Raw genomic sequence first — 20000 nt, forward strand, 5'->3', positions numbered from 1 at the left:
AAGTCATAGGATTTATTTATCGTTATTTTTAATTTAAGGTGAATGCAACTGGAGGAGGCATTTGGAGCACACTTTGTGACGTTAATTGTCTTTGTTCCCAGACGCGAATGATGTTGAAGCTGGAGAGAAGAGCAGGGGGGGGGAAACTTCGAGACGCTTATAAAGAGCAGCGTGTAGCCAATTACCTTTATTTATAATAACCTAAAGTGCCCCTGTGACCAAAAGAAAACATCGTTCCTTATTTTTCTTTGGATTTCAAACTGTTAACTATACACTACGCAACCACAGTTTCAAGCCTTGATTTCAAAAAGATTATTTAACGCCGCAAAATTAATATACAGCACGGGAGTTTTGGGCTGTCAGACTTTTAAACTCGCGTTATGTATATATAATAAGCTGCAATCACACGCTTTGAACGTGAGTAATGCCGGACCGTGAAATCTAAAACTGACACTCAAAGTAAACGGCCTTTGGATAAAAATCAAAGCTCAAACTTGTGCCAATCAGGTGTTGAGCAAACACACTTTCAAAAACTGACGAAAAAAGGAAGTGTTTTTTTTTAATCACAGGGGTACTTTAAAGAGTTGACTTACATCATCCATATAGTTAAAAAGTTCCTGCAAACGCAACCACAAGGAATAATCAAAATTAGCAAGAGACAATTGCAAAAACTATTTAAAATATTTTGTGGCAACTTTGTTGTCAACAAACTTTGGGGCAAAAACTGGGTTGGCTGTTATTTGAGCTTTTTCCAACTAATTCAGTCAGGTATTTCTAATTAAGTGTAGGAAGACGTCAAAACTGTATTCATAATGTATTTAATGGTGTTAATTTCGCGAAAAAAGACTTTGATGGCATCCTTTCGAAAGGGTAGATCGACAACAACGTCGTCCACACACAGATTAGTGCACCATTTCCGGTGAAAGGGCAAAGGATTGACAGGATATCATAGTTTTGACTGCTGCGCGCACTGCGGGCGCGGGTTCCGTATGCACGGTTCGTTTCATTTATAACCCCCTCTTGAAATATATAGACATTTATTTTATCGCGGAATCTTTTCAAGGGAACACACGAGCCCAACAAAGTGACCTGCTCCCAACTAAGTGGCTTCAAAGCTCAGTTTGTAGAGCATTGCAACAGCATCGCAGAGGTCCTGGGTTCGAATCCCGTTGGGGCCACCTGGACTTTATAGGTGTCTGTAAGAGACAACTAAGAGCGTGAATCACTTTTCCATTTCGTTTATGACCTGCACTTAAAATATAGAGTTCGTAAGACTCGAAGGTGTCGTCTGGTCTTCCTAGGAATGCTGGTTTTTTCTAAGAAAATTAAGTTCAATGGGATCAGGACCTCGAGGGACGGGATTGCGACCCGCAACCTTCGCACGCGACAGAGCATAAGTAAGGACGAGGGCTACGCGACAAAAAATCCAGTTTTTCTACGACTTTGTATTTAATGTTCAGGAACTAAAGTTACGCTATAGAAATGTCAAGGAAGAGAATCAATTCATCGCCATGGGCTCTAGTCCTTATGCAACAGAACTTAATATCTGGTCATTTCGTATTTTCTGTCGTTCTTTCGCAGAATGCTCAAGTGATATCCTAAAAGGCAGAACAGACGTATTCCTAGAGCATTCGTTTTGCTTAGTAACTGAAATCATCTTCGTCGACGCCGTTCTTACTTAAAATGATTTTTTTTTTCAAAATTCGAGCGGGCGTGTTGAGATTACGGGCCAAGTTTTGCCTACCTTAAATTTTTGAACCTCCAAATAGAAGACAAGATCCTTTTCCAGGCGAGGAAAGCCATCGGGTTCACCATGAGATTGCAAATAGCGTCGGAAATATTCCATTTTTAATGAAAGTCGCCCGTGTATTGACTGTAAAACCTTCTTGAAGTTGTCTTTATCATCTTTGGTCGGTGCAGAGCGACCAGTACTCTGGAATGAGTTAAGAACAACTGTTTGGTCCTTCTATTCAACTTAGTTCATTTTATCTGAATTTGACAACACCGGTGGGGAGGAAAACACAACAAGGCAAGGCCCTTACAGGGGTGGGGTGTGACAACACCAGGAACTCCTTGCCCAAGACTTTGTGAATTTTATCAATGTGGGCTCTTCAGCGGCCCCCAGAGTTTATGACCGAGGGTTTTACTTATAGCCCTCATCCTAGAGGACTTGTAAGGCTAACTATAATGATCTGCAGATGTAATAAGAATATTTTAGAAAGACTCCTTCTTCAGCTACGAGTTCTTCAGGCCGGGGTTCGGACCACCCACCTCCCGCACGGCAGGCCGTACCGACTGAGCCAACAGCTCTGAGGTGAAATCAGGACATTCTTCCAAGACTAAAATCTTTTCAGGTTAAACTTAATTTCTTTGTGATTGATACAATAAAAACGGAAGGCATTTACAATGGCAAAATCGATCCTCTTTGGCAAACTCGCAAGAGATTAACGCACCTTTGCTTTTCTCGTCCTTCTTCTGTAAAACTGCAAGAAACTCTGTGAGCTGTCGAAAGTGTCTGCCTTGTTGAAACTGGCCGGTGTATTGGGCGTGCCTTCATGGGGACCATTGGCATCTTGAGCGTGCTAAAAAAAAAATCAAAAATGAGCTAAGAACAAGAACACTGTTACATTATAATGATCTTGTTCACATTCTTATTGGATTTTTTAATGGGAAAAAAAGAAATGCGACAACGATCAACTTTCCAAAGAGGTCATTCTGTGTATGCTGTGATGATTGGCGGATCTTGATATACTTTTCCAGTCTCCGTTTTTTAAACTGCCTCTGTCTTAAGATGAAATGTGATGTTCAAGGTTTGCATGTTCAATGCAGATGGGAGCAGTTAACTTCAACTGCAACGTCATGGTTCGTTCATGCTCAGATCTTGGATACCTGATGCATACTTATATTGCTTTAGAGTAGCACAAAAATCTGGCACGGCACTCCGAAATCTCGGTACGGTACCTTTATTTTCCGAGTACGGAACAGTGGTAAAATTTAAGAATCCGATCCCACCAACGCGTCGGCCAACACGTCGGCCAACGCGTCGGTCGACACACCACCGACACCAACGCGTTGGCCGACAGTCGACCGACAGTCGGCCGACAGTCGACCGTCAGTCGGCTGACAGTCGACCGACAGTCGGCCGACGCGTTGGCCGACGTGTTGGCCGACGCGTTGGTGGGATCGGATTCTTAAATTTTACCGGAACAATAATTTTTTCGTGTTTAAACAATCACTAAAGGCATATTAAGCACCCGTGCCAGAAATTATCGTGGTGCCGAGCATGTCTCTGGAGGTGTGCCGGCACTCCGAATATTGGTACCGTGCCACGATTTTGCAGTGCCGTGTCAATTTTTGTGCTTGTGTAAAAGGGGATTTAAACACTTCAATAGTTACGATTGTAATTGTGATACAGAATACAAATAAATATTTTGAAATGGTACAGTCTCGACGAAACGGCCGTCGTCTTGGTTAAGTTAAATTTTTGTCTCCTTTTTTAAACTAGCTTTTTCAACTGAATCTACACATGGCCCCAAAACTGTCCGATTAAGGTTACTTCCCACAACACTTTTACACTATATTGATACTATATTTTAGCGTACAACTCTTCTGCTGATCAAAAGAACCGGAACTCCTAAATTCCAGGTTTGCGACGTACATTTTGTGGTAAATGTACTGTTTTCTCCAAACGAGATTTCACGCGTTCTTGAATTTACCTTGTGATTTCGTAGTTCACCAAGAAGAAAAGAGAAAAGACTAAGGCAGACAGAGCATGCAACCTGCCAAAGATCATGAATGTCAGTTACGTACCTTGAAGAAACTTTTAAAGCAGGTTTGCACGTCAGAAAGTACAAATTGCTGAGCCTCAGCGAAAACTGGGGAATTGGGTCGCTCATTCTCCACTTGATCAATAAGAGATTGTGGTAGACCAATGGAACTATAACGAAGACAATCAGGTTACTTTGAATATTTAGCAAAGAGATTTTAACATCTTAACTAAATCATGAATTATTTAAGTGCCTCTGAACTTAGTATGCAGTTGAAAGGCCACCATATTGGACGCGCAGCCAGGACAGAATTGGGACTAGTGGGGGAGGGGATAGGTAAGGCACCTGCCCACTCTAATTTTTCGCCCCCCCCCCCCCCCCCTCCCCATTGTCCTCTTCCCTGAAAGTTTTTTTTTAGGTCGGCCCAGCGCTCTCTCCCTTTTTTCGTCCAAGATGGCGCCATGGAGTAAATCGAAGGATAATTCATCGCCTTTTACCGATATAGCCTGCTCTAGAGGCCACCCTGACTCAGTATTTTTTCCCAGAGAGGTCAAATTTCGGCACAGTAAAACATGCATTTTACGTTAACTGGTTGCGAAATGTATAAAGTTGACAAACTGAATTGGCAGTTTGTTCCACGACCGAGCTGTTAGGAGTCATGGGCCTACCCCTGAGATGACGTCACAAGCTGTTTTACAATCTCTAGATCTCTACTTTCTCAAATCCCATAATACACCTTCCGTACTCCCCAAACATTTGCATAGGCATTGTTTTCGATTTCTCTGGGAACATCTGCATGTCCCGAAACTGCGAACAATGATTATGCAAAATGTTGGGGGATAAACAAGGTCTATTATGGGATTTAAGAAAATAGTGAATTCCAGGTTTTCGAAAGAGCTCTTGCAATGCAAAGCAGTTTGTGACGTCAACACAGGAATAGGCTCATGCCTTACTCTAGTTCAGGCGCTGGACAAACGACTTCCGGTTTTTATTTGATAAATGTTACCGCTCACAAAAATTGGGATTTCAAAGTAAAATCGGCGACACCTTTCAATCGGTGAACAGGTTTATCTTAGCAAAATAAAATATTTCGGGTAAAGGGAACTTTAAGTGACTGGCTGGAGCCATATCACTGAATCGAAGACTGTCTTTATGGAAGGTGACCACGAGAAAGAATAACTGTCTGTCTGAATGGCAGATAGAAAGACGTATTGTTATAACGCTGAGTTTTTTCCTCCAGCAGCGCGCGCTCTCATTGGTTACTTCGGGGTCACATGACATCTAAAAATAAAAACTGTTTCCTGCCAAAAGGCTCTGAGCGGGCAACAGTGCAAAAGCTATGACGTCAGAGGGTAACAGTGCACTGTTACCCGCGAATGTTGACCGACGACCGCCGTTGCTGTTGCCGTTGCAAGTTTTTCTCGAATCTCAATGTTTCCCCCGGCTGCGCCTTGCGGAAACATTGAGATTCTCGGGAAACAAAATGAACTGTTTCCCTCGGGACCAGTCATTAAGTGTTCATTGTTTTGCTGACTACTGACAGAATTAGAGGCTCTCCTTGATGAGATCCGGGTAACACTAATTATTACCTTCTTGATATGGCGTCAAAATACGTCCTAAAAAACAAAAGTGACCAGCTAAGACAAGTGACATTTACCACTATACAGAATTTTCCCTCAGAACAAAGCAGTGGCTGCAGTGGTGAGAGTACTCGCCTCCCACCAATGTGGCCTGGGTTCGATTCCCATACTCGTCGTCATATGTGGGTTGAGTCTGTTGGTTCTCTACTCTGCTCCGAGAGGTTTTTTCTCCGCGTACACGGTTTCCCCCTCTCCTCAAAAAGCAACATCTGATTTGAATTGCGTTAATTTGTTGATTTCAGTCTACAGTGTCCGTAATTAGGGCTCCAGCGCTAGAGGACTAAAAAGTTCCTTTCCTTTCCTCTATCCGATCCATTTAACTGTCACATAGTGTCCTTTAAGTCCAAACGCCGACTACTTATTAACAATTTAGGTTAACGTTAGGACTAGGGGTTATCATAACCGTTAAATTTAATTTGAGTGAGGAGAGGTTAAGAAGTTAGAAGGACACTTCATTGACAAATGAAACTAGAGGTGGTAGATAAAGCAATCTGCCCGTTAGCTGAGAAAGATTATAAACAAGTTGCCTGGAAACGGTCAAAAGAGCAACTGAACTATTAGAGTCCCAGGTAGGGGGAAACCTTTTGCCCGTTGCCAAGCAACCGATTTATCAACTTCACAGACATTTTTTGTAAAAGAATTTCTGGGCACAAGTGATCAGGATGTTTGGGGAAAATGTTAAGGGGAACTTTTTAGAAGAGGGAGGGGAAGGGGGTGGAAGAGATGGATATATCATACGCAGTCATAGCGTTCCAAATAATTTCCAACTGATTGTAACACGAAGGAACATTTGTTGTGCGGTGAAAAAGCACATTCATCAACTTACTTGAAAATATGTGTTGCTTGTTGAGCCTTTTGCACCTTCTTAGCTGGTAAAATAGCGTTGTATTGTTCAATGTCTAGGTACATAAGAAGCTGGTTCAGTGCTTGTCTTCCTTCCATGTTTTGCACGTACTGCTTAAAAGCCGAAACAGTCCTGCAAGATAAACATCAATTTCAGTTCTCGTTTCCAGTTCCAGCCGTCCATACCCAAGACGGCAGAGGTTTCACGGGCACAGAATCCGTCTCGTTTCTGTGTCGGTGTTTGGCTGCCAACGAACGGCTTCCTAACGATCACGACGAAGTCGGTCTCGCGTTCGCGACAATGAACTCGGATGCATAGCTTGGTGTGTGGTTGTACAGGCCACTTTCAAAAATACCACAAAACTATTTGTTTGCCCTCCAAAATATTGCATACGAATTGTTTCTAGTTTCTCTTAGGACTCACAATGGTCCCAAGAGAAAATAAAAACAATGCTTATGAAACATTTCGGGGGACAAACAAAGAGTACTATGGTATTTTTGAAAGTGGGCTGTACAGACCCTGCAATTAGATTCACGTTACTTGCTGTAGGCGTCACAAAGTGACCCTCTAACCATGGCCTTAACCAGAACCCTAACCAAGGAGCATTACATGAATTTCTTAGGCTTGTCGGTACACGTTCTTGTGACACACTGTGACGTTCATGCAAAATACCATGAATCTGATTATCTATCGGTAGTGTAAGAGCACCAAGCCTCATATATTCTGCATAATATAAATTCGGTCCATAGGACAATAATTTGTTTACTAAAGCCTAAAATAGGGGGTGCAGGGATGGCGCAGTGGTGAGAGCACTCGCCTCTCACCAATGTGGCCCAGGTTCGATTCCTCGACCCGGCGTCATATATTTGGGTTGAGTTTGCTGGTTCTCTACTCTGCACCGAGAGGTTTTCTCCGGGCAATCCGGTTTCCCCTCTCCTCAAAAACTAACATTTGACTTGTTGTGTTAATTATTAATTTCACTTTACAGTGTCCCCAATTAGTGCTCCAGCGCTAAATCTACTAGACACTTAAATAAAGTTCCTTTCCTTTTTCCTTTCCTTTCCTAGTGAGAATTATGCGATTCTGGATGACAATTAGGTTTGCTTTACCCTTACGAAGCAAGCAAATACACAAGCAACATACACAAAATTAACGAACGGAATGATATATGAAATGAATCATGTATTGAACTGCGGATATAAAATCAAGTGAAGCTAAACTGCGTAGAGAAGCCTGAGAATTTCAGATCCGCAACAAGGTTTGAACCTCGCGATTACGGTGCGACGCTCTAACCAAGTGAGCTATGAAGCCACTAATGTTGGGAGCTGGTCATTTGTGGGTTCCCATTTTCGCGTGAGGTATGAATCAATGTACGAAATGATTACATGAAATGAATCATATATTGAACTGAGATATGAAATCAAGTGAAGCCATGATCCTCGTAGTTATGAACGCAATTTTAGCGATTGTGTGGAGAAGCCTGAAAAATGCAGAACTTCAACGGGGCTTGAATCCGTGACCTCGCGATGCCGGTGCGACGCTTTAACAAAGTGAGCTATGAAGCCACTGTTTTGTTGTGAGCTGGTCATTTCTTCATCACGGGAACCTTAGAACACACAAATGACCAGCTCCCAACATCAGTGGCTTCATAGCTCAGTTGGATAGAGTGTCGCACCGCCATCGCGAGGTCACGGATGCAAATCCCCCTGGAGTCCTGAATTTTTCAAGCTTCTCTACGCAATTGCTAAAATTGCACTCATAACTGCGAGGATCATAGCTTCACTTAAATACACAAAATTAGTAGCGTATTGATCATTGGTAGCTCTCGATGGAACAAGACACTAATTAACAACAACAAGTCAATCCGTCTCACTATATTTCTTCTGTTTATGATCGCATCGCTAGCAAAAACCATCACGTCCTCTATTTTTTTTTCCTTTGTAGTTAATCACCAGATGCCAATCTCGACCCCAGAGCTCTTCTCTTGACTCTTCTCTTGAGAGAAGAGATCTGGGTAACCCTGAAACAAAGTGTTAGTTCCGTGAAGAACAATCAAAAGCGTCTCTAATCGGTGCATTCATGTTAGCACGAGCCACGTGGCCAATGTTTGGCTATAAAAACCCTGCTGCGCATGTTCTCCTACACTGAGTTTCCCGAAAAACCTTACATAACAATGGCCACAACCAGGTTTTCTGAGCCCGCGAGACTGAGCACCCCCAGCAAACAATTATTTTAACGAAAACCGCTGGTCAGCAACCTGGTTCTGGTCATTGCTGTCTAAGGTCTTCCGAGTTTCCCAGAGCCTTGGCGTCGATCCGAAGCCCTGGTGACGAGAATGCACCAGATGCCATCTATATCGTATCGCTCGTAAGAAAAAGATGATTTTTTAAGACTTTCTACCAATGTTGGTAACTTTGTAGTATCAAAAATTCCAATATAACACACTTCCCTACCCTTTGTTCTCTAAGACGTCCACAAAATCCGGAATGGCAGGTTTTACAGGTTCGGCCTGTTTCTTCTTCTCAGAATCTGAGCCCTCTTCGTCAGACTCGACAGCTTTCTTTTTCTTGTTGTCAAAGGAGACATTCTTGGTTGACTTGCCTTTCTTTTTCGTTTTCGTTTTTGTCTTGTTGGCCTGTGAAGGTAGTAGTAGTAATAGTAGAAGTAGTAGTAGTAGTAGTAGTAGTAGTAGTAGTAGTAGTAGTAGTAGTAGTAGTAGTAGCAGTGGCAGTAGCAGTAGCAGTAGCAGTAGCAGTAGCAGTAGCAGTAGCAGTAGCAGTAGTAGTAGCAGCAGCAGCAGCAGCAGCAGCAGCAGCAGCAGCAGTAGTAGTAGTAGTAGTAGTAGTAGTAGTAGTAGTAGTAGTAGTAGTAGTAGTAGTGGTAGTAGTAATTGATCGTAGTAGTAGTAGTAGTAGTACAAACGACAATGATGCCCACACTATTAATGCCAGTGATGGTGTGATGATGAAAAAAGAGGACAAAAAGGGGGAATTTGGGTGGTACGACTTTTGTCAACAAATGTGTATGCAACTAGCAGTAAATTGACGGACTTTTTAAAAACATTTCAATCTACAAAACTGTGATAAAATCTTACTAACCGAATGAAAAGGCTTGGTTACTAAGAATGGCATCGACCGTCAAAAATCGCATCGCTTGTTTACGAAAGGGAAATTAGCTGCTCCGAGAGGTTTTTCTCCGAGTTCTCCGGTTTTCCAGTCTCCTCAAAAACCAGCCTACGATTTGATACAGGGGATTTGATTTGGTTTCTGCAGTGTTCCCAATTTGTGCCTCAGCGGTAAATTCGCTAGTTACTTCGCACTCTATATATGGAGATCACCTTCACACGTACCTATGACGATACGCCTATTACCACTTCTTTGAGTAACGGTCATTGAAAGCAACAGCTTCAATTTAAATTGCAATAAGAGACCAATTCGGCTAAGTTACTGTCGTACCCAATTCAAATCCTTTCGGAGTAAACCGTTTTGTTCCAAGTATTACCATATCATTTAAATGTGAATGCTACATTATTTATCATGCCAATGCAATACACAAAGCATCTTAACCCCTAGAGATTTGAATTGGGTACAACATTGAGTTAGCCGAATTGGTCTATTATAAGAATATGCTCCAAAATGCTTTCTATCGCCAGAAAACCAAACTCAGTTGTTCGAGCGCTGTAGTTCAGCAGCGCTTCATATACGCCGCTAACGAGAACTAACAAACAATTTTGTGCATTTTGACGGACCAAAGGCCTTCTTACATCTTGAAAAATACAAACGTACCTTAGTTGGTTGCGGAATTATTGGTCTTGTTGGTGAATCTGTTCCTGGTGAAGCGCGACTGGCGTCAATTTCCTCAGCCATAGCTAATGACGTGTACAATCTGCGTTGTCTCTGAGACGGGGTTGAACCAGGATGCCTTCAATTTTATAATAAAAATAAATATAATTTCAGGTGTTGTTTTCGTTTTCCTTTCAGTGATGAATTTCTATTGTGGCTTTTTTTTATATGAAGCTAAGTTGGCCCAATGCCGTGTGAGATTGCCCGAATAAGATTCCACACGCATTCATTCGCATTTGACGCTGGTTTCATTAACTGCTTCAAAATCTGATTGGATCATGCAATCAACTTGATCGCTTTGAGTCAACCGGCCCGAGTACAAGCTACCTTTAACCTCTTGTTACCTTTTTACCCAGCGTCCTGAGCTGGAAGCGAAGTAGCGACTTTCCTCTTCCCTCACACTAGCAACAATGGACGCGCGGTCTGAACTGTCCTTCTGCGACCTGGAAACGAAGAGCGAAGAATGTGTTCTTACAGTTTCACCCAAATGTACACGTACATTTTTGTAACGAGTCCTTTTTTAGGCTCATCAATGTCACGTGTTTAAATTAAGTTTTTCAGTTTTTCAGTTTTCATTGGCGAGCATTGAACTGTACTCAACATACCTGACAAACGTATCTTGTTCACTTTGCTTAAAAGCTTCCCACGAAGGCTCAAGCCTTTTGGTAGCATGGTCCTGTTAAATATTCAAACGATATCAGGAGGTCAGCGGAGACAAAAACAAAGCAGTATTGACAATAATAGTGTTTAATGAAGAAAGTTAACCATCATAAGTTCGTAAGTCTTCTGCGATTCTTCAATCTCGTTCACGTTGGCACATATAACATGGGCGAAGGATCCTTAGTTAATGGATTGTTACGAACGATATTCAAGACAAGATGAAGTATGCAGCCACGAAAATAATGTCTATAACCAAATTGGTTTGAACGTTTTTTCAAAGAAGGGGTTTTTGCTCGAAATAAATGAAGTTTACAACTGGTTATTCTGGTTTTTAAATTTTGCAGGCACCATCTTGAATAATTGCGACGCGCTACGGGCAACATTGTGGCGACCGGGAAATCTGACACTGCACGGAAGCGATTCTTAAAGCTAGTGCTTGCGTCAAATCACAGTTGATGTTGAGCGGGGTGAAACCCCGTACTTAGATCTCTCTCTTGAAGACGCCTTTCCCATCGCCTTTCTGGGGCCCGTTTCTCGAAAGACCCGAGCACTTTGAAGGGCCGAAAAGTCATTTGCGAGACTGCCATCCGCGTGCTTTAAAAAGAAGATCTTTTGAGATGCTTTCAAAATAATATATAGGAAGCACGATAACTGTGAAGTTTGACGACTTAAAACCTCTCCTTTCTTGAGATACGGGAGGCGCGGTGGCCTCATGGTTAGTGCGCTCGACTCCGGATCGAGTGGTCCGGGTTCGGGGCCTGGCCGGGGACATTGTGTTGTGTTCTTGGGCAAAACACTTTACTCTCACGGTGCCTCTCTCCACCCAGGTGTATAAATGGGTACCGGCGAATTCAATGCTGGGGGTAACCCTGCGATGGACTAGCATCCCATCCAGGGGGGAGTAGAAATACTCCTAGTCGCTTCATGCTACAGAAACCGGAGATAAGCGCCGGCCTGATGGGCCTCCTTGGCTCGAACGCAGACTTTACCTTTCTTGATAGCTTTGTAGATATTTTTAGGGGGTCATCTTACATGAGGATTCAGTTCCTCTCTGATGACAGCCTTTTTGTATTCATTATTAAATATAAAGTTGTTATAAATAAATAACTAAATAAAGTTTGACGACTTAAAACCTCTCCTTTCTTGAGATACAGAGGGAATTGTGACAACCGATAAAGGCCCAAAAAGTTTCGGGACCTTCGAGAAACGGACCCCTGGTCGCGAAAATCATGACAAGGGACAAGAATTTACGACAAATCAGTCACACGGGTAAATAGGAAACGAACCAGTGACGAAATTACTATTCTTAATCCATCGAAGTCTTCTACCCAATTTTGAGTTCGTAAATGGCATGGTTTGCGTGAGGTCTACATGTCTTTCCTTGACGAACTTATTTATAATTAGCACAATAAGAAAGCGCTCATTTACTGGTGAATTGAGTTCGACTTGCGGAATAAAACTTAAGAGTAGAAAACAATCTGATATGTTTTTCCTTTTAATACATATTACAATCAGGAGACAAGACAAAATCAGTGACATAATTGGAAGTTAGTTAGGAATACTTACTTGAGCTGGTTTGAAAAACGCCAGCGGTAAGTCGTTGGTCGAGTGGAGAATGCGTTCTAGTCTCAGTCTTTCAGATTGAGGCAGTCCAATGCTCATTTCGCAGTCTACAAGAATATAAAAAAGATACCTTTTAGGCAAGCTATAAAGAATAAAGCTATAAAAAGACGAAGAAAACTAGCGAATTAGAACACAATTTCAAGCACGTAAGGCGAACTCTCAGCGCGTGGTGACAAACTCACACGGAAGCCTTAATCTACGTACACGACGGCAACCTTAACAAGAAAGCCGCTAGATAATAGCATTGAATGAGCAAGACAGTAAGTCTCAAGCAACACATTTTGGCCTGCTCCCAGCAATCATCAGCGCAGTTTCAATGTCTTTAAGTTAGAAGGGGTCGCCGACTGACCGGAATCACAGAATGAAAAAACTCCAGTCAAAAAAGAGTTCATAAAAGAATTAATCCTTACCATTTGCAATATACTTGTTAAAAATCGCCCAGGCATTGACCAGTCGGAGATATCGGTCACCTGATCTCTTTTCAGCCGTGGTAAAATCAGTCACATCCAACCAGAAGAGAAGTGAAAACAACAGAGTTTTATCGTCTGTGCAATTGCTGAAATTTAAAATATACCAAAATCACGACATGCAGTCTTGATGTTTTAGGTAAAAAAATGGGACTAAGGAAAATTGGAGCCCTTGGCCATAACTAAAATTGCAATTGCCATACTAGATATAGGTCAGGGCACAGTTGTTTGTAAATAAGACTCGGGTCGCATAAATCACCATTCCTTAAGTCCATGCACACCCAATTTTGACATCCAACACGAAGTGTTCCTTTAAGTCTACGCAGAAGGACATGACCTCGAAGCGTGTAAATTGCAACTCTTTTCCTTGCAACAAAGCTGGAGATTTCAGGATACCAATTTTATGCCCAAATATGGACAAAAATACGATCCAAGCTGGACACGCGGGAAAATGCACGAGCTACGTTACATCCAAATAAGGAAATTTTACAATTAAAAAAACTCCAGCTCTGAACCAGAGTGAAACGCTTCAAGGTCACGAGCTTTCCCAAGAAATTCCCCAAGAGTTCTTATAGCTCAACGCCGTTGAGCTATAAGAACTCTTGGGGACTGAGTTAGGACAAGTTGTTTTCTTTCAAATTGTAGAGTTGAATTCGTAGACAACTGAAGGCAATTCAGGCTGTCGTGAAAGAAAGATTTAAACCCTTTAGCCGGCCAGTGTAATCGAATACTGCCTCGGCTTAACATTTCTGTCTCACGGCCGCTTTAAGCTATCACCAATACCCTCTGCGATGCTACTTTGTAATTTTTCTTTCCAAAATCGGCCACAAACTCCGCTTTTTTGGAAAAAAATGATAGAAAACTTTCCCTCGTATTTTTACACAATTCTTACTTTTCCAGGTAGCGTTTAAAAGGGCAACCAGCCTCCTTTTCGCCACGGAGAGCTGAAGTAAAGTGCTCTTCAGTCCTAAAAACACCAAACGTTGCAAATGAGGATTTTAATTATAGTAAAATAAAAAAACAGAGCCAGCGTTTTTGGTAATGAGAAAACTGATCTTGCCAATCCTTTATCGAGTAAGCTTGTTTGTCAGTGAAAACCCGCCATGTTGTTGGCGCTTATGTGAGCATTAATAAGGCAAGACATTTTCCCAATGTAGGAGCGCATTACAAGTCTATGGAATCACTTCCAAAACCCTTGGCCTTGATCTTGGTATTCCCCGACAAATGTACGAGCACCCTCTTTTATTTGCCTCCTTCCACCCCAATCAAGCTACCCCATTTATCTTTAATTCAATAATTGACCTGTACTCGTTATAACGATTTATACACCTTATTCCAAAATTAGGGGCACCCAACGAGAATATAGTTCAAAACCACACCATAGTTAAACGTATTTTAGTATTTAAACGGTAGAATGAGGCATATTTTTGTTCCCCAAAAATTTTTCATCTGTTCGGATTTCCTAGCTGAAAGTCTAGTGATCCGAAAATTATAGGGATCAAAACTTACCTTTTCGAAAATGCCAGCCAAAAAAAAAGGCTCCCGAAAATTCTAGGTGACCTATTTAGGGTAAAAAACCCGTTTAAAATGGGCAATTATACCATGTTTTAGATGTTCGAAAATCCTAGGACAGGCAAGCAAGAAATTTTACAACAAATGTTCCGAAAATTCTAGATCTCAAATCGTCCTCCGAACAGATATTTTTCGAAAATTGCCGTTGGGTGCCCATGCAAAATGGCCGCCACTTTAGTATTCTTTAGTTTCCATGCAAATTGGCCCTGTTGGCCTCGTTCAAGGTTAAATATTCTTTCGAATTTTGAAAGCGAGGGCATAAGGGCCAATTTGCATGGAAACAAAAGAATACTCAAATGGCGGCCATTTTGGAATAAGGTGTATTTTCCTTTTCATTATCTAGACGTTACTGCTCTTAGCTTGCTCCCGTTATATTGAAATTCTTTGATTGCACTCACGTGATAATACGGCCATGTTGGTGCCAAAACAATACAAAAATGTAGCTCAAGATTTGCATAATAATAGAATCAAATTCCCAAAAGACTTTTTCTCTATCGTTCTTTCCACCAATATGGCGGCCGTGACGTCAGATGTAATCAAAGAATAATGTATAAACAGTCTAATTCGCTCCAAGTAAAGAGGCCGTGTCACGGCAGTGCAGTTCATTTTGTGTAGTTTTACCAACTAATTACTTCTAAAATTTGGTTTTATCAACGGAGTTGATGATGTAAATTGGCCACCGTACAGAGATTCTAAAAGCATAAAACCAATTTTAGTACACAACTTGCCCACCGACGCAGCACGATAGTTTCTTTAGAAACTACCCATTTCATCAATTACTTCTAACCTACACAACTTAAAACCTCGTGGCAAAAAATGCCCGACTGTCGAGCATAAAGAATTTTCAGTTACAAACAACACAGAACACAATTGCAATCCATTTTAATCCTCTTCAGTTTTCCCTATCCCTACCTCCTTTTGTATTTCTTGTTTTAATCAAACCTTTCTTCAGTGTTTTAGGTAGTTATTTTTACCCTTCGCTTGATTTGGTTACCAGTTCGCAGTCGCTGAATTTGGCTGATTTTAGAGACACGGCCCTTTTATGGAGGGTCCAAAGTTCGATCTGCAGCAGAAGCTCCCCTTACTGTGAACCCAGTCGATACCAGGTAAGCCAGTTTCGAATTTCCAAAAATCCATCCGCGCGCATTGAGTATAAAAACAAACATATATTAGAAAATGACATCACATATAAGATAACTGACATAGGACATACGTGCAATACCCGAGTCAGGTGTAAGGCTAAAGGCTTTCACGTTAGAAACACAAAATGCAGCTATTTTCCATGGCAAAGCAAGAAAATTATTCTATTGTTTTGATGCTGATCTTTTACACACACAGATACTTACACTTCTGCAATTCGACCCATTCTCCGCAGTGCCGATTTATTTCTGTTCTCTTTCACCATGATTTCCCGATCCCACTGGCGCGATCGAACAACCTCTCGGCACCATTCCCCCAGCGGCGGTAAAGAATGGACAAACGAAAGAGTTGGGAAAAAACTGAGCCCAGAAGCAGGGCGGTTGAGATCAGAAAATCCCATCAATTGGTCTCTAAAATAATTTGAAAAGAAAAACAAGAGTATACGAGTTAACCCAATAGGTGGCGCATCGCACTTCCGTGCGCATGCGGGACATCGTGGAAATCGCTGGATTAACTTTCTAGGGCTTTACAAACAGAAGATTAACCTCATGACCAAGTGAAGTATACGATCGTTCGGGTGAGTGTAGCCCTGAGAAGGACCGTTTGGACATTGACCGACGTAACGACAACCTGAGAGGAAGTCATCTTCAGAGGTCAGTGATTTGTTAATCGTCAGACTAAGACAGATCGAAACGCAACAATCATTCTCTACAGTCTTAACAGCCAATGACATCAAGGCTTACTTAACTGGCAGTCGACCAATAGCATCACGACTTCGTTGACCATTTACATCAGTGACCAAAGGCTTACACCATGAAAAATGGGTGTCAGGGTGGCTTAGTGGTTATCTATCGGGCCTCCCACCACTGCGAGCCGGGGTTCAATTCTGGCCTCAGCCAGCATGTGGGCTGAGTTTCAGTCGATCTCAACCTGACTCGAGGGTTTTTCTCCGGGTACTCCGGTTTTCCTCCCTCATCAAAATCGACTCACAGCTAATTAACATCTAGCTGTGGTGCTGTGCTCCGACATCAAACATGGGCTGTATAGCGGCAGTCAGAGGCGCCTTTGTATGCTTTCAGCCCGATGTCGTGAGCCGCGCCCTTCGCAATTCAGTCCTCGACTGCAAGTAAGGGTGATTAGCACTAGCAATATTTATATTTATTTATTTATTTATTTATTTACATACTGACGTTTAACAAATCACTTGATTCTGAAGGTGACTTCCGCTCAGGTTGTTAAAACGTCAGTCAATGTCACCCAAAACAGTCCTTCTCAGGACTACACTCACCGGGACGATCGTCCTGAACTTAGTTAGACGCCTGGGTTCAAACTATTTACGATATTGAAGATAAAAAGAGAGGATGACGAAAGAAAATGGATCCCCCATGCATGGGCCTCTTCCAATGAGAGGCATCTGAATGGCCAGTTGTAATGACGTAAAGAAATTTAAAATATGCGCGGCATTAGGAACGAAAACTTATAATGGGGCACGGAGATCCGTTTTCGTAACTCACCCTCTCTTTAGATAAATCATGCGCTGCCTTTGTAATGATGCACTCGAGATCCGTTGCAGATAATTAGATTTTCTAGTCTTCTTGGAGTAGGATGAACCATGCGTAGGGTCCCGCTTGATAAAACTTGTTCACAATGAAAAGTCATATGGCGTGAACACAAAGGATCAGTCTTATTAAAACCTCTTCATCATTAACGGTTGTTGTTAAGCGCCCGTTAGCGCCAGCAAGTTCACCTTGACAACTTTCCCTTGACAAGGAAAAATTGCTGGTGTAAATAGGGTAAAATTGACAACTGTTTCTTGACAGGGAATAGCTAGCATGAAGGATGAAAGTTGTTTGCGTAAACGGACGACAAGGAAAATGTGGCAAGAAATGTTGAGATTAGGTTCCTAGTATCACGCTGTTGCACATTGCTGTCAAAATGGCGGCTACAACGAAATCAAGTTGGAGTGATCGAGCTTCGACGAGCTTGAGACTAGAACATTTTTTATGTACTTGCTAAATAATAAGGGGCCCTTTGCAGGTTAGTGATCACATGGTACAAAAACCGCCATATTGGAACGCAAATTGCGCACTGGGACATCTTAAACAAAGCAAGATAATTTAAATTTTCTTTGTTTTAGATGTCCCAGTGGGCAATTTGCGTCCCAGTATGGCGGTTTTTGTGCCATGTGATCACTAAACTGCAAAGGGCCCATTGCGCGCACAGGCTAAACTTGTCAAGGAAATACACGACCAATTATTCCTTTTTAAGGAAAACCTGTCGATCATATACACGAGCAATGATAATTGTCAAGGAAACTTGTCAAGGAAAATTTGCTAGTGCAAACGGGGCTTTTTAAAACTGAACAAACTAGAATCAGTGTTTTCAATTAAGTAATGAACTGCAAAAATCAAATCATGACGTCGGTTTGGAAAAAAATTTCTCGTGAATAATAATTTCCAAGATTACCACTTTTCTCTTCAAAGCGAATTTAAGTGCGAGGTCAGTCCTCATCATACAGACCACACATAAAGTAATCAAATTACAATTAAAAAATCCCGCTTGGAATCGCTTTCAAATCAAGGCTGAAATGATCTCGAAAGTAGTCTTCAACGTCACTCACCCGAAGTTACTGTTTCTTTCCATGTGAACAAGGAACCTTGGGATCCAGTAGGACCGTAATCTCCTTAGCATGTCATACTGGGTTCTCGCAAACAGATCCTGTGTCAGCCCCTGATGATATCGGGCCTTTTCGATCTGCTCCTAAAGTGAGCAAAGATAATGAATTACGGTTTACATCGAGTAAAACAATTAATAATCTAAACAAGCCCTATTTATGCCAACTTGGCCTAAATTGCATTAAAACACCTGCACAAAACAATCCTTACTCGTCTTAAGGAAATTTTGATGAAGTCCACGCCGAAAGTAACCAGAAGTCGTCGACAGCACCAGGGAATTTAAGTTGGCCAAACGAAAGCATAGCATAGGCCTTACAGTCAAACAAAGGACAAGATCAAGCAGATCGTCCTAGCAACTAGCACTATGATTTACCTTTGCGTCAGCTGTCAGGAAGTTCTTGTACTTATCTTGGATTTCTCTGTTAAGACATAATGGCGAAAGTCAACGTACATAAAGACGCACGAGTGTAAAAAAACGATCGCCATTTTGGTCTCAATGCAAAGTGAAGACCTGACTACAACGATGCAATTTATTTTTCTTGAGACTTAAATACTGCAGATATAATGTGTTCAGGAGAACGTGACACAAGCGTTGTTGTCGTCGTCGTCGCTATCTTCGTCGTCATGGTCATCACCGTCGTCGTCGTAGTCGTCACGGTTATCGTCGCCGTCGTCGTTGTCATGGTAATCGTCGTCGTTATGGTCATCGTCATCGTCTTCGTCACAGACATCATCTTAGTCGTCAGTTGTCTACCTCGTCGTGGCTATCTTCGTCGCTTTCTTCGTCGTCATGGTCACCACCGTCGTCGTCGTAGTCGTCACGGTTATCGTCGCCGTCATTGCCATCTTCGTCGTTATGCTCATTGTCATCATCAATAGTATTGAAGACGGTCCTTTACGCTGCTTACGTACCTGAACAACTTCGTCATTTGTTCGCGTAACGTCTCCTCCGGCTCAGACACCAAACTTTCTTTATATCGCTCAGCGTCCAACCAGAAATTGAACAAGTGCTTGCCTGAGGTTGCATCCAGAAAGGCCTTGAAAAGTTCCATGCCTTGAAGCTAAAAACGCACAAAGTATAGACTGGGTGATTACTTACTAAACCCACGATAAAATTTTTAATTCACCAAGTATCAAAAGGGAACAAATTTCGGTTCCCGAGCCTACGAGCAAGCTTCCTCAAGGGGGAGGAAAGAGGGAAAAGTGCTTGCACGTCATTCTTCCCCAAGTACCCCATATGGCTTATCTCTTATTCATCCCTCTTTCCTACCTCACGCCCCACTCCCTCGCGAGAGCTTGCTCACAGGGTCTCCCCACGAGCAGATGCGTTGATGAAAAATTGGATTCGCACCAGATGACTTGGTCTCCGGGAATGATATCCGCGACTTAAAACATGGACTAGTGTTCTTTTGTGAGCCGACCTTTAAAATACAGTAAACTTTCTTTCTGTTGTAAAAAAAGCCTTAATTTTATGTGACATTACGAAATCGTCGTCACCTCTCCAAAAAAGCACTCGTAAAGATGAAATTAAAGAGGTGGACAATGGCAAACAAGGCATAAAACCGTTCAAAGTAGGACTACATAGTGATCCAAGCGAAAAGAAAGTTTTGAACTCACGGAATCACGGATTTTTTAAAATTATTTTTTGAATAACCAACACAACATTGCTGGCAAAATGGCCTAAAAACAGGATTCAATTCTCGGGGAATAATTTTTGTTTAGGCTGTATCTTCTTAGGGGCAGAGGCACGAGCTAAGGAAAATACGCCAG

General features: G+C 42.0%; 1 protein-coding gene across 2 annotated transcripts in view; it reads right to left on the bottom strand.

The window, feature by feature from the left end:
* LOC137984313 (regulator of G-protein signaling 22-like) overlaps positions 1–20000 on the bottom strand; it is a 39554-nt gene that overhangs the window by 9979 nt on the left and 9575 nt on the right. For both annotated transcript variants that reach the window (XM_068831467.1, XM_068831466.1), the window contains exons 7-23: positions 19143–19291; positions 18604–18649; positions 18176–18315; positions 15762–15965; positions 13736–13810; positions 12787–12932; positions 12320–12423; positions 10699–10769; positions 10438–10536; positions 10037–10172; positions 8705–8886; positions 6234–6383; positions 5357–5383; positions 3811–3937; positions 2454–2582; positions 1745–1933; positions 594–617 (exon numbers count right to left, since the gene is read on the bottom strand). In XM_068831467.1, the coding sequence (XP_068687568.1) occupies positions 594–617; positions 1745–1933; positions 2454–2582; positions 3811–3937; positions 5357–5383; positions 6234–6383; positions 8705–8886; positions 10037–10172; positions 10438–10536; positions 10699–10769; positions 12320–12423; positions 12787–12932; positions 13736–13810; positions 15762–15965; positions 18176–18315; positions 18604–18649; positions 19143–19291 (1998 nt within the window). The remainder of the gene's footprint in view (positions 1–593; positions 618–1744; positions 1934–2453; positions 2583–3810; positions 3938–5356; positions 5384–6233; positions 6384–8704; positions 8887–10036; positions 10173–10437; positions 10537–10698; positions 10770–12319; positions 12424–12786; positions 12933–13735; positions 13811–15761; positions 15966–18175; positions 18316–18603; positions 18650–19142; positions 19292–20000) is intronic.

The sequence above is a fragment of the Montipora foliosa genome, chromosome 14 (genome assembly GCF_036669935.1).
Source record: "Montipora foliosa isolate CH-2021 chromosome 14, ASM3666993v2, whole genome shotgun sequence".
NCBI lineage: Eukaryota > Metazoa > Cnidaria > Anthozoa > Scleractinia > Acroporidae > Montipora > Montipora foliosa.